Source organism: Magnolia sinica, chromosome 3 (genome assembly GCF_029962835.1).
Source record: "Magnolia sinica isolate HGM2019 chromosome 3, MsV1, whole genome shotgun sequence".
In the NCBI taxonomy this organism is placed as follows: domain Eukaryota; kingdom Viridiplantae; phylum Streptophyta; class Magnoliopsida; order Magnoliales; family Magnoliaceae; genus Magnolia; species Magnolia sinica.
Window position 1 is genome coordinate 120,030,807 of NC_080575.1, and position 13,405 is coordinate 120,044,211.

The window sequence follows — 13,405 nt, forward strand, 5'->3', positions numbered from 1 at the left end:
GAATCTGATAGTAGCCGCTCCTTAGGTCCAATTTAGAGAATATTTTTACACCCTCTAGCATGTCCAGTATATCATCCAACTGTGGTATAAGAAACCGTATTTTATGGTGATTTTGTTGATGGCACGACTGTTGACACACATGCGCCAACTCCCATTTTTCTTTGAAGTTAATAGAGCTGGTACATCACATGGACTCATGCTTTCTCGAATAAGACCCTTACGGATAAACTCCTCTACTTGTCCCTGCAGAATCTCGCATTCATTCTGACTCATTCGATAATGGAGACGATTAGGTAAACTGGACCCAGGGACAAAGTCGATATGGTGTTAGATATCCCGCATGTGGGGTAACCCATCGGAAAGGTCATCGGGCCAGATTTCTTTGAATTCATGTAGAAGGGGCCTTAGTCTTTCAGGAATGTTGGTAGGCTCGAGTTCTTCTCCTTTTACAATTAATGCATAAGTCTGTCCTGTTTCCTTGGATTCTTCCACGAAGTCCCGTATGGTTAAGAGAAAATGACCCTCCATTTAAGAAGTTTCAGGTGGTCCCTCTGGATCTATAGGAGCCAATATGGTCTTCCAGCCGTCCTTGATGAAGATATATATTATCTCGCCCTTTATGAGTGGCGTCACAGTCAGATTGTCAGGGTCGACCGAGTAGTATGTGACATGCTTCCATGTCAACTACATCGTATACTACTTCATCCTTATAATGTTTGCCAATTGAAAATGATATGGTGCACCGTTCAGTTAGCTTTGTTTCGCTGACCTTCTTGATCCAACCGATTGTATATTGAGAGGGATGACGCTCTGTTTTCAATTACAATTTTTCTACCATGACCTTGGAGATGATATTCTTGTTGCTCTCACTGTCAATGATCACATCACAAACCTTTTGATTCACCGTACACCTAGTGCGGAAGACGTTATGTTGCTGTGGATGCACTTCTTTTCTTGGCGCATATAATAGTCGCCTCACGACGAGCGATTCGCCGTGATCTTGTTGAATCCAACCTGAATCATCTGCCTCATCCTCAGTGGTATGCTCCTGTTCTTCAATATCTGGATCTTCATAAGCGTTATCAACAGTGCTATCATTGATGGCGAGGTTTGCCACTTTTCGCTGGGGACAAGTATTTGATAGGTGGCCCGGTTGGCCACAACGATAGCAGTTATCGGGCCTTGGCCGATCATAGGGATTTGGGATTCTACTTGGACCAGCAGCAGTCGATACGCTCCTTTGTGGTCTAGCTTACCCGCTTCCCTGATCTCGGTTCTCAAACGTAGGAGGTTGAGTGCATGCTCCTACGGGCTCCTTCCCCTTAGGCTGTGCAGTTCCCTAGGACAGACCTGCCATAGGGATCCTTGCAGTAGGATAGGTCCGTGTGTTAGGACGTTCAAATTGCGCTTCTTCCCGAGTAGCCAATTTAATCACATCATTCATCGTCCAGACGGACTGCATCTGGACTCGATCCTGGATAGCCATACGCAATCCACCGTTGAATCGGGCGACTTGCTGCGATTCAGTCTCGACCAAATCGTTACGCGCCGCCAGGTGGTAAAATTCTTCTGCGTATTCTCTCACCGACTGACTACCCTGTCGACAATTTTGATATTGTTGGAATAATACCTGATTATAATCGCTAGGGAGGAATCGAGCACGTAGTAGCTGCTTCATCCACTGCCAGGTGCGGATTAGTGCTTTTGTCTGCCTGGTTCGCGCGAGTTGCAGTTGTTCCCACCAATCTGAAGCTCCTCTTTTCAACTTGTAGGCCACAAGCTTAACCTTCTTTACTTCAGGGATGTCCATAAAGTCAAAAAATCGCTCAACTTCAGAAAGTCAATCGAGAAAATCCTCAATGTGTAGTTGGCCATTGAAGCTAGGAATATCAACCCTTATCTTGAATTCTCGATCCGTTCGATATACTCGATCGCCGCCATGTCTGGGGTGTTGGAAGATTATGTCATCGATTTCCTCCTCACTGGAGTCCTCGTCCTCAGGAATGACCCTTGGATGCACTGCCGGTACTATCCTGCGATCAGGGCAATTAATTGGGGGTAAAGGATTGCCACCAAGAATACGGAGTTACCTTAGGTTTTTCGTCAAAAGATCCGCTATGCGGTCGATGGAAGCCTGCAGCCCTTGCATGGCTTGCTGATTCTCTCGTTGCGCTACTTCGAAAGCTGCCGCCGTTAAAGGTAAATTCCTTGGAGCACCGCCATGGAATTGTTGCCCGACTCGTCGTTAGAAGCCATCGATCCGAGGAGAAACCTCGCTTTGATACCAAACTGACGCAGGGGAGGACGTGAGGTCGAGCACTGTCTTCCTCAAGAGGATAACTATTCCGAATCCACGGAACTTCTCTGGACTCCTCACAGAGACTTCTCGAATCCACGAGGAAAGAAAGCAGAAAATAGAATTAAATTCTAATAAATTCAAAATTGATTGATGAAAATAATAAAAAACAAGTTCACAACCCTTTAAATAAGGGTACCAAGCAATGGGAAAGAAATCAGAATCAAACTACAACTCAAACTCCTAGAATTCGCGACTTACTATAAATAGTAAACTTACTATTTATAGACGGTCGTGATATCTACTAGTGCGCAAGGTTTTCGGCCAAAAATAGTAAGTGTCCTATTTGGCTTCACCAAACCGTTCTCCTAATTATTCTAAGCTCTTTTCACGTTGGGTGAAACTCCTAAAGCCCGACGGATGAAGAGTTATAATCAAACTAAAACTTACTATTTATAGTAAAAACGAAATTAAAACAGGTAAACGACCGTCGATTAAGGGGTTTTTCACAATTCCGGACTGCGCAACCCGGCATAGCAGGGTTGGTTGGCTAAAGTAGTTCGTTCTACCCCAAAATCATATATTTTACGTCAGATAACTCATTTCGGATTGCGAGATATGCCCGATCTAAGGTCCGATGGTCCGGATCACTTCTGTCGTCGACCGGGCCTTTTTTGATCCATCTTGGCCATGAAACTGTCCGCGACCCGCTCTACATCAAATAAGTTGACAATCTCAACATACCCTTAACAGATACTAACATAGTCCCTTAACATATGTCAACTTAGACCTTTAACACATCACAACTTGGACAATTTGTATTGCAAGTTTAATACTAAACTGTGGACTTTTTATTACATTTATATTATGGTTCTGCAGCTTATCCTATGCTATTATGATGGGCAATGTGTATACAAAAGGGGGAGTTTCTCGTACATGGGTGGTGACTCAAAAAGTCTTGTTGGAATGATGAAATTACGTATAAGGAGCTTATAGATAAAATGTATGAAATTACAAAGATAGCACATGATGAATGTGATTTGAGAATGAACGTTGTGTACGCAGGGGAAGTACATTGACTACTCCCTCCACATATAATTAAAGATGACGAAAATTTACTCGCATTTATGCTCTTTTGCAATAAGAGTATATATTCTTCTAAGATACCACTGCATGTAGAGAAAGTGACGCTTACACCTGTTGTGAGGTGTACCTATTGTCCAAGAAAGGAGCACACACCTCCCATGCATTCGACAATATTATCTCGATATTCAGCGTGTTGTTAAAACTGCCTTAATCCTACTCCCCTTCGTGAATCTGTGACAGTAGAGTTGAAAGAACAACACCCAACAGTAGATCCTGACTTTAGCGTGGAACTAAAGAGTGAGTAATACGCAGATATTCCCGGCCCACTGAGCAACAACCAGCAGCAACTCGCTACTGGCAGCGTCATTAGGCAATCCGCGTCCGATTTTTTTTTAATGTGTGCAGCCAAATCGGTGGGCTCCTTGTGGGCCCACAATACATGCACCGTGGCCTTTAATGGGGAGCCGTGCAGGTGGATTGGGACAGGTTCAACCTAATTTGGCTCTCCGGATGGTTCCGGGCCCACATATTACATGGATAAATCACAGCCCTAAACCTAGCTGAATGCATAGCAGGCTAGTGGACTGGGGTTTGAGCAGTAATATTGCTTAGGTACAAAGTCATTCTAGGGCCATATTCCAATCCTCTGATCAAAGGCTGGTATAAAATGAGCCATGGGCCATATTCCAGTCCTTTGTCTGAGGGTTCCATACCCTTTGCCAAGATGTTTCAGATCGTTCATGTGGTGGGTAGAGCTGTACACGAGTTGAGTTAGCTCGGTCAGCTCTCTTGATTCAACTCGGAAAAGCTCGGCTCGCCTTGGCTTGATATTGGATTCGGATCAAGCCGAGCTGGTTTTTTGGAGCTTGAAAATTATTTCGAGCCGAGTTTCAGCTTGCCCGAGCTTTGACTCGACTGGGATCGAATCAGCTTAGTGGTTATTTTTATATAAATGCTGCTCATCGAGTATTCAATGAAGTGACTCAACGAAGTGTTGGTGAGGAAGGAATGGATATGTCAGCTGTTTGATTTTGATGCTGCTCGCCTGGGTGTTTAATTTTGATGCTGCCGTGTACAGGTGTTTGATGAAATACCCGTGAAATATTGTTATTGTTTTACATTTGGTGAGAAATTAAAAATGCATTTTACCTTTCTGAGAAAGTGTCAAACAGGTTCAAACTCAGCTCGATTTGCCCAAGCTGCTGACCAAACTGACCCAAGCTAGCAATATAGGCTTGAGGACCCAAGCGTGTCGAGTTCAAGCTGGGGTTAACTCCTGGCCGACCGTGTCAAGCTCGACTCGGTTCAACTTGTGTACAGCACTTAGTTCTAATCATCTCTACATGTAGGCCCCGTAGGGTGACACTGGCAGCGATCCCGACCGTCAGATCAGCAATAAGCCAAAGCGAATATCAGAAATCACTACTTAATTTATAGCTTTAGATGTGTCTCTGCAGTCTGCCAAATTTGAACCTTCAGATGGACTAAGGTAGATGGGCCACAGTACATAGCCGATGTGTGATTAGACCATCGTGGCCTTTCCATTGTGAGAGTCGCTTTACCGGCTGGTAGAGTATGACCGTTCATATACATGAACACACACACATGGTATATACCACAAACCAAACCATCCAAATACTCTAGTTGGGTCATATTCACAAAATCAGATTCATTGGACGATCTTTATTTTAACTTTATTATTCACTGATTTCTTTTTTGCTGAATCTGAACTGTTGGCCTCTTTTCATACAGTTGGAATGATTTCAATCTTAAATTCAGTCTGATTTGATGGTGTGGGCCCACTACTTGAATGGTTTGGATGGGTAAATGGATGCCATGGGCACATTGGTTGTGTGCATCGTTGAAGGCGTATGGATGGTCATGCTCCCGCTTTCATCCCCTTCGCACGCAAACCATTTCGCATCACCTATCTTGACCGTCCATTAATTAGACGCCACCGATGACAGTTGCTATTACCGAATGTCACAGATAATTTTATGGACATTTCTGCAAAGCCGAAAAAAGAGCCTGGACTCCATCATCTCGCCACATGTACGGCTGTCGGTGGAAATGAATCAAGACCGGTTCATTGTCTAGAAGGACCTGAACCCTCGTCAGCCGCGTCGGACGTGGATTGCCTACTGAGTAACTCGATCCCTTACAACATGCTAAGTAAACTCGATGCTGGGTCCACCGTTTTCTATTTGTATTATCCATATCCATGCCGTCCATCCATTTTCCTAGGTCATTTTAGTGCATGAGACGAGAGTTAAAACATAGAAAATACTCAAGTGGACCACATCAAAAGAAATAGATGGATACGTTGAAACCTTCGTATGACCCGCAATAATGTTTATTTGTAATCAAACCCATTCATAAGGTAACACAGACATGGATGATGGGAAAACAAAATTATCATCATGTTCCATATTATGTGGCTTCCAAGAAGTTTTGGATTGTAGGCGTTCAATTCCCCTTTTTCTAGTTGTGTGGTCCAATTGAACTTTTGATATACTTCCATTTGAACTGATGCCTTCTAATGAGACCACAAAAACAGATGAACGGAATGGATAAGATACATACATCACGGTGGGCTCGATAAAATTTACTCAATGCGCTGTAGGGTGTTGGTTGAGTCAGCACACAGTCGGCGTCCATCGCGTGAGTACCAGAAGTATCTGAATCCCGCCGGAGGAAATATCTTCCTCGAAAATTGAGGGAGTTCTTGGAGGAGCTATTTGATATTATGTCAGAATGGCAGGGTTGATCCACATGCAACACAACACGTTCCACATGGCCTTCGTTCAAACGTATCGAGATTGCGTGGTGTGCCCTCACGCCACCCACCTCGGTGATGCACAGACGTCCAAGTTCTGCGGCCCTACCACGACGTAAGTATTCTATCCGCACTGTTCACCCATTTTAAGAGATCATTTTAGGTGTGACACTAAAAATTAGGCAGATCAAAATTTTAAGTGGATCAATCCACAAAAAGCCGTCGGACAAAATTTAAAACATTTTTAAGGCTCGCCACGATCTTTATTGTCCATCTAACTTGTTGAGAAGGTCACGAGAACTTAAATAAAATAAAAAACACAAATATAAGTTTGATCCTTCTGTGTCCCATAAAAAGTGTTTAATGATAGGTTTTCAATTTTCTAATTTCCATAGTGTGGTTCACTTGACACTGGGATATGCCTCATGTTTTGCTTAAATACCTCAAAATGATTTTCAATTTCTAAAAGATTGGTGTGGTCTACTCAAGGTTTGATATGCCTCATTCTTTGTTGAATGCCTTAAAATGATCTTCCAAAATGGATAGACCAAAATGAATGGACAATGTAGATATTACATATAAATCATGGTGGGGCTGGCATAATTTTGTCACATTAATGTGCAATCCACCAATGTGATTCCCATATATGAGAAATCAACTCCCCACGTGCAATTTTCTTTTTCTTTTTTTCTCAAAAGCTTAGGATATAAGCTCCAAATGATCTAAAACTTGAGTGTGCCACACAGTTAGAAAAAGTGAGGAGGATACAGTTGAAATCCACCTTAATATTTATGTGTCATCCTGAACTGAAATAACTAAAAAAATATTAACGGGTACAAGACCTATGTGGCTCCATGAATATTTCAACTATAGTCATCTAATTTCTATTATTTCCTAATGTGTGGCCTACTTGAGTTTTGTATCTGTTTTACTTTTAGTTTCATTTTCCGACATTAGATGATAAAACTAAGAAATGAGGTGGATTTCTCACAAGCATGTCCCCTTCAATCTGCCAAGACTGTCAAGAGTTGGACATGAATTGATTCACCCCCATCTCTTGCCATGAACGGACGGATCTATGGCGAAGCCATGGTCATGTACATAGACTATAAATGAATCTTACTTTTAATGGTTTGTGCAACCCAGCTTACCAATTGGTGTGGTTCACCTGACCATTGGTGGTGTTTTTTTTTCGGCTTCTACCACAAAATGATATGGACAAAGGGATAGGCTGCCCTTGGTGGCTAGAGATGGGCGAGGTACAAAGTTACAGGTTAGACAGTAGATATGTAAATGTAGGAAATATTAATTGATTTGAAAAGGCAGCTTTTGTTAGATCCATATGTGGGACTTAACAGATATATGGAATAAGGGCGCCACGGATCTATTTGTGCATATATAGGACATGGTGATCGAGGGTTCGGATGGTTTGCCTAAGTGGAACGCTATTGCTAAGAATAAGAATACCAGAATTCTCATAGAGTTTAGGATCTTCCTCTCCTTCATACTTTTTCTCCAATTCAAAAGATGAGACTCGAATTTTGCCGTGGTGTAGGATCGAGAATCCAGCTCTCTTATATATAGTCTGTGGAGAGGGAGTTTGAAATCCATCAAAACTCTCTCTCCTCCACATCACTGTGTCGTAATTCAACTCAAATTGCCTTGTGTAAGGCTATAGCATTCCATCCCAAATACGCAGTGTTGCGTAGGTAGACTGCGCAGCGCATCACCTTAAGTGGGGCCCACTGATTAACTCAATCAAACCATCCAATTAGAGTACCATCCAAACCGATGATCAGTAAGGCCCACTACATAGAGTTCTTACACCATACCGCCGTTATTTTATGTTTTGACCATCCTTTAAATGTTTACCACTTGCTCGTTAAGGAATCATATCAATGTAAATTTTGATCCACCATCCTCGAGGCCCTTTTGCGAGTGTGGATTTGGAACCCTTTGGATTCAGAACCCTCTAGATTTGAAATCCTCCTATATTGCTTTGATTGGGAATCAACTTTAATCCAAAAGGGTCCTTACTCTTGCCCGGTGGTAGACTTTCAGGAGTTTCAACTCCCGGTCAAGGGTTCGAGTACCCATAGGTGGTGAAATTCCACCAGCACGAGTGTGTGGGGGTGTGTGTGTGTGTGAAAAAAAAAATAAAACTTTAATTCAAAAGTCACTACATGACATATTTATGGGGTTTGAATTTAATTAGTAAATCAACTTAATATCTCTAACTAGTGAATGTATGTAACATTTGACACAATAGTTATAATAAGCCTGCTGAAATGTATACTTTACCCGTAAATAATGAAATTTCAAGTCTTGGATGGGCCACAAGCACAAGATGATGTCCGAGTGACTAACCAATGATTTTTATTGTTGATTTAAATAGTTAATGTTTGGACAACACTGATCATCATATTAAAGTAATTATAGTGATGCAGTTCATAATTTAGTTATTTTGAAATATTATTAGTAGGCCATGTGCTCAATAGTTTAATAGTCTAGTGGTACACATATCACATAATGCATCTCTTGCAAATATTTTAGATGTAATCCAAGCTCTCACAATTATTTTATGGTGCCACTTGGAATCCATGGTGCCAAATGACTCCTAATAAACTTGGAACCATAATTTAGAGGGAATGAATACTGTGGGGCCCACCTTGATGTATGTGTTATATATATATATACATACACACACTTGGCCTTTATGTTTCAGCTCATTTTATGCCATGAGCCAATAGGTGAAGCAAATTTAAATCTCTGTTGAAATGATTGAATACCTACCATTGAAAACTTTAGATGGCTCACCCATCGTAATGTTTATATCCCATCCAATCTGTTTATAACGTCGCACAGACCTGGTTGAAAGAAAAAAAAAAAATCAACTTAGATCCAAGACTCGAGGTCCGCAAAAAGTATTTAATAGTCAATTAATAACTTTTCAGGTGGTATGGTCTACCCGATATTTATCAACTTTTTTTTTTTTTTTTTTGATCTTACTATAAAATGAGCTGTAAAAACGGAATGACGGCATGAATATACAGTGCATACATCTTGGTGGGCCTACGGCTATAGCCTTAATCCGCTCCTGGATAAGCATGGAAAGGGACATGTACGCAGTGCCCAGGTGTACGAATCTTCAAAGGCCATTCATGAATAGCTTTGGTACCTGTGCCCAGATATATCCGAATATAGTCCAGATATTGGAAACGCCTGGATCTTTCAGTATCTGAATCTGGACCCACCACTCCTATATAAATGCAAGCATCCGAACCACACATCTCGTGCTTACACCAACGACTAGTGTACAAACGCTTTTACCTGCCAAACCGCCTTGCCCTCTTTCCTCAAACCCCATCACCACACAATACAATGGCCAGCAGCGAGCAGGAGCGATTCAACAGCTGCTACCAGCAGTGGGCCAACCAGCAACAACAAGACCTCAAAGAGCTCCTCCGCTCTTACAACCAAGACCCCCAAGACCCAGACCGACTCGCCCAACTCGTTGCAGAGAACGTCCAACACTACCAGGACTACTGCGAGCAAAGAACCCGACTCGCTGCGGAAGACCCGCCTTCCTTCTTCTCCCCAACGTGGTGCACCTCCCTCGAGAACTCGTTCCTTTGGATTGCCGGGTGCAGGCCCTCCCTCTCGATCCGACTCGTCTACTCACTCAGCGGGTCGCAGCTCGAGTTGCAACTCTCTGAGTACTTGAAAGGCGTGAGGAGAGGGAACCTGGCCGAGCTGTCGCCGCACCAGATGGAGTCCATCAATAAGCTGCATTGCAACACGATCCGTGAGGAGGATAAGCTGTCGAGACGAATGGCGAGCTTGCAAGAGGACATGGGAGACCTGCCGCTGGTGAGGATAGCGAGCGAGCGGGGCCGTGGGGGCTCGGAAGATGAGTCGGATCGGGCGATTCAAGATTACTTAGCGGCTCTGGCGAATCTTTTGGAAGAAGCTGACAAGCTGAGGTTGCGTACGCTCAAAGAGCTCGTGGATATCTTGACGCCTTCGCAGGCTGCCGAGTATTTGATCGCTGCTAAACAGCTTCGTCTGAGCGTTCATGAGTGGGGCAAAAGGAGGGACCGTCAGCATGGAAGGTTCCACTTGCACCCAAGTTAGTCTTGTCCAGCAATCTCATCTACGTACACGTGGCAAGTATCTACGTGATCTGGAACGTTCATATGCACACCCAAGATGGATGCGTCAAACCTTAAAATCACGCATGCAGGTTGGATGATCTTAGCCATCGATTGGATTGGTGGGTGAATGTTCTACAAGTGGCTAATATGATCCTCCATCCATGCGTTTTCCTGGGTTTATTGAATTCTTACAGTGGACTAAGAGATGAACGGTCTGGATTTCGTATGCGTGCCACGAGTACGTTGTGAGAGTGCTCTATAACTAGCTTAGGCGTCAGTGTTCAGTGCATGATGTTTTCACCGTTTTAGCGAGTAGTTAAGTTTGTTTGGTGTTAGACTAAGAAGCTACGTTATGGAATCAGTAACTTGCTTATTTCAGTAGAAGTAAATGAAATATATGGTAGAGATATATAGAGATATCAAATGAAATACATGGGAGAGATATAACTGGAATATAGAGATATCAAATGAAATACATGGGAGAGATATAACTGGAATATAGAGATATCAAATGAAATACATGGTAGAGATATAACTGAAACATGGCGATATAACTGGAACATAACGTAGAGATATAACCTAAACAGAGATATAAGTGGAATATATGATGGTAGATCGATAAAGATTTGGGGGAGTTTGAATCTAAGTTACTTAGATAAGCTACTTATGCACAATTACTGGCTTATCTTCGTTCCTACTTAATTAGTAAATGAATTTATTTAGTAAACAATATATTTATGACACACAGTAGGAGAAATTGGCCACTGTAGACGCAACTTTTTACCCTGTTTTCCAAAACTTACCTTCCCAACTTAGACGTTGGACGTACGGACGAGCATTTGAGGACCTAAATACGCCTGCCTTCTTTTCGGAAGCGGATTGGCTGGTGTGCGAAGACGAGCGCTGACGCTCGTGGGCCCCACCATGATGTATGTTTTGTATCCACCCCTTTCATCCATTTGGAGAGATCATTTTAGGCAATATCCAAAGAACGAGTTAAATCCGAATCTCCAGTGGACTCCAGCACAGAAAACAGTGGGACAGTGAGGCCCACCATTAAAAACTTCTAAAGGCCACAAAGTTTTAAATCAAGCTGATATTTGTGTTTTTCCTTATTTCATGTCTTTTTTAACTTTTGAACGGGTTGGATTTCAAATAAACATTACGATGGGCCTTAGAATAGTTTCAACGGTGGGAATCACTCTCCCCACTGTTTTCTTTGGTGGGGTCCAATAAAAATTTTTATTTGCCTCATTCTTTGGTTCGTACCCTGAAATGATATCTAACAAGGGATGGACGGTGTGGATATAACACACACATCATAGTGGGGTCCACAGAACTTGGTGGCGTCACTTCAGTAGCCGACTCGCTACTCAACCTGTCAGTATCTAATCCGCGTCGGAAACGGATTGGCTACTCCCCTGCCACCAGCTCCTTGGCTGGTGGTCTGTGCTCTGTGGGCCCATCATGATGTATGTGTTTCATACATTCCGTTCATCCATTGTTACAGATCATGTTATGGCTTAATCCCAAAAATTAGAAGGATATAAATATCAGGGGGACCACACCACATGAAAACAGTAGTGATTGGATATCCACCATTAAAATCCTCCTAAGCCCCACTATACTGTTTATTTGACATCCAATCTGTTCATTAGGTCATACAGGCCCAGATTAAGGAAAAAAACAAAGATCAGCTTGATCCAAAGCTTTTATAGCCCCCAAAATGTTTTTAATGGTCGACCCTCATTCAACACTGTTTCCTGTAATGTGGTCCACTTGAGATTTGGATATAACTCATTTTTGGATTCATGCGGTAAAATGATCTGTAAAAATAGATGGACGGCATGGATGAAACACATAAATCGTGGTGGGCCCACATAGCAACGACCACAAGCCATTGGCTGGTGTCATGGGGAGTAGCCAATCCGTTTCCTCCGCGTCCGCGAGCGTCAGCGCTCGTCTCTAAAAGGGGAGGAAGGGGTATTTTGGTAGTCAAATGCTCGTCCGTACATCCAACGTCTAAGTTGGGAAGGTAAATTTTGAACTCTCCGGAAAAGACTCTGGGTAAAAAGTTGCATCTACGGTGGTCAATTTTCCACATAAGTAAAGTAAATTTCCTCACATCCATGGTCCACCATTAAGATGGGCCAACTTTTGATCATACGGACAGTTCACTCCGTAAGCTCTACATTTGATGTGGATAGTCCATCATCATATGAGGGTCACTTTGGATGTGAGCCATTCATAATTAGAGACTGTTCTTTAACGTGCGCTTTTAATTATGGGAGGTCATCTTTAATGTTGGTCATCTATCATATAAGGCCTAACTCAATGTTATTGTCCATCATACCAAGCCCACCTTCAGTATCCTCCAGCCATAATATGAAGCCTACCTTTGATGTCGATTGTTTGTCATGTGGGCCCCACCTCTTATGCGGACCATCTATAGTGCAGGACTTATCTTGGAAATGGGTCATTCATCATTAGGGGTGACCTTTGATATGTACCATCCATCATGTGGGGTCTACCTTTATATAAATCATCCATCATATGAGGCCCACTGTTATTAACTGCCCATTATTTGGAACGCACCTTTAATGTAGGCCCACTTTCAATGTGTGTTGCCTATCATGCGGCCATTCATCCTTAGTGGCAACCTTCGACGTGGATAATCCATCATGCTGGGCTAAACTTCGGTGTCCATTACCCATAATGTGGAGCTAACAAATGAGGTAGACAATCCATTGTGCAGTTCTCACCTGCAAGGTCGGATACTCCATTGCGTGGGGCCTCCTTTGATAAGGAGGCCATTAGAGAGAACAAATATACGGAAGAGGACGAGTATACGTCCTTTCCGTTTTCGTATGTGATAAGTTAGCATAGAAATGTAAGCTTTCGGAGATGTTGCATGAAGGCCACGTGCCTTGTTTTCCGCCGCGTCTAAAGCCAGGCTAGGACGCGGATCGCGTACTACCCCCGCCCGTCCCTAGCTCCGAACGGGCAGTTCTGTGTGCGTGCCCACTGTGATTTATCTGTACATCCAAACCGTCTGTCCCTTTTCTCAGATTATTTTAAAGCTTAAAAATAAAA

General features: G+C 42.8%; 1 protein-coding gene across 1 annotated transcript; it reads left to right on the top strand.

The window, feature by feature from the left end:
- The first annotated feature begins 9,410 nt into the window (after window positions 1–9,410).
- Window positions 9,411–10,721, top strand: LOC131240980 (protein DOG1-like 3). Its single transcript, XM_058239563.1, has one exon. The coding sequence runs from the start codon at window positions 9,426–9,428 to the stop codon at window positions 10,290–10,292; it is 867 nt and encodes a 288-aa protein (XP_058095546.1). The 5' UTR covers window positions 9,411–9,425; the 3' UTR covers window positions 10,293–10,721.
- The last annotated feature ends 2,684 nt before the right edge of the window (window positions 10,722–13,405 follow it).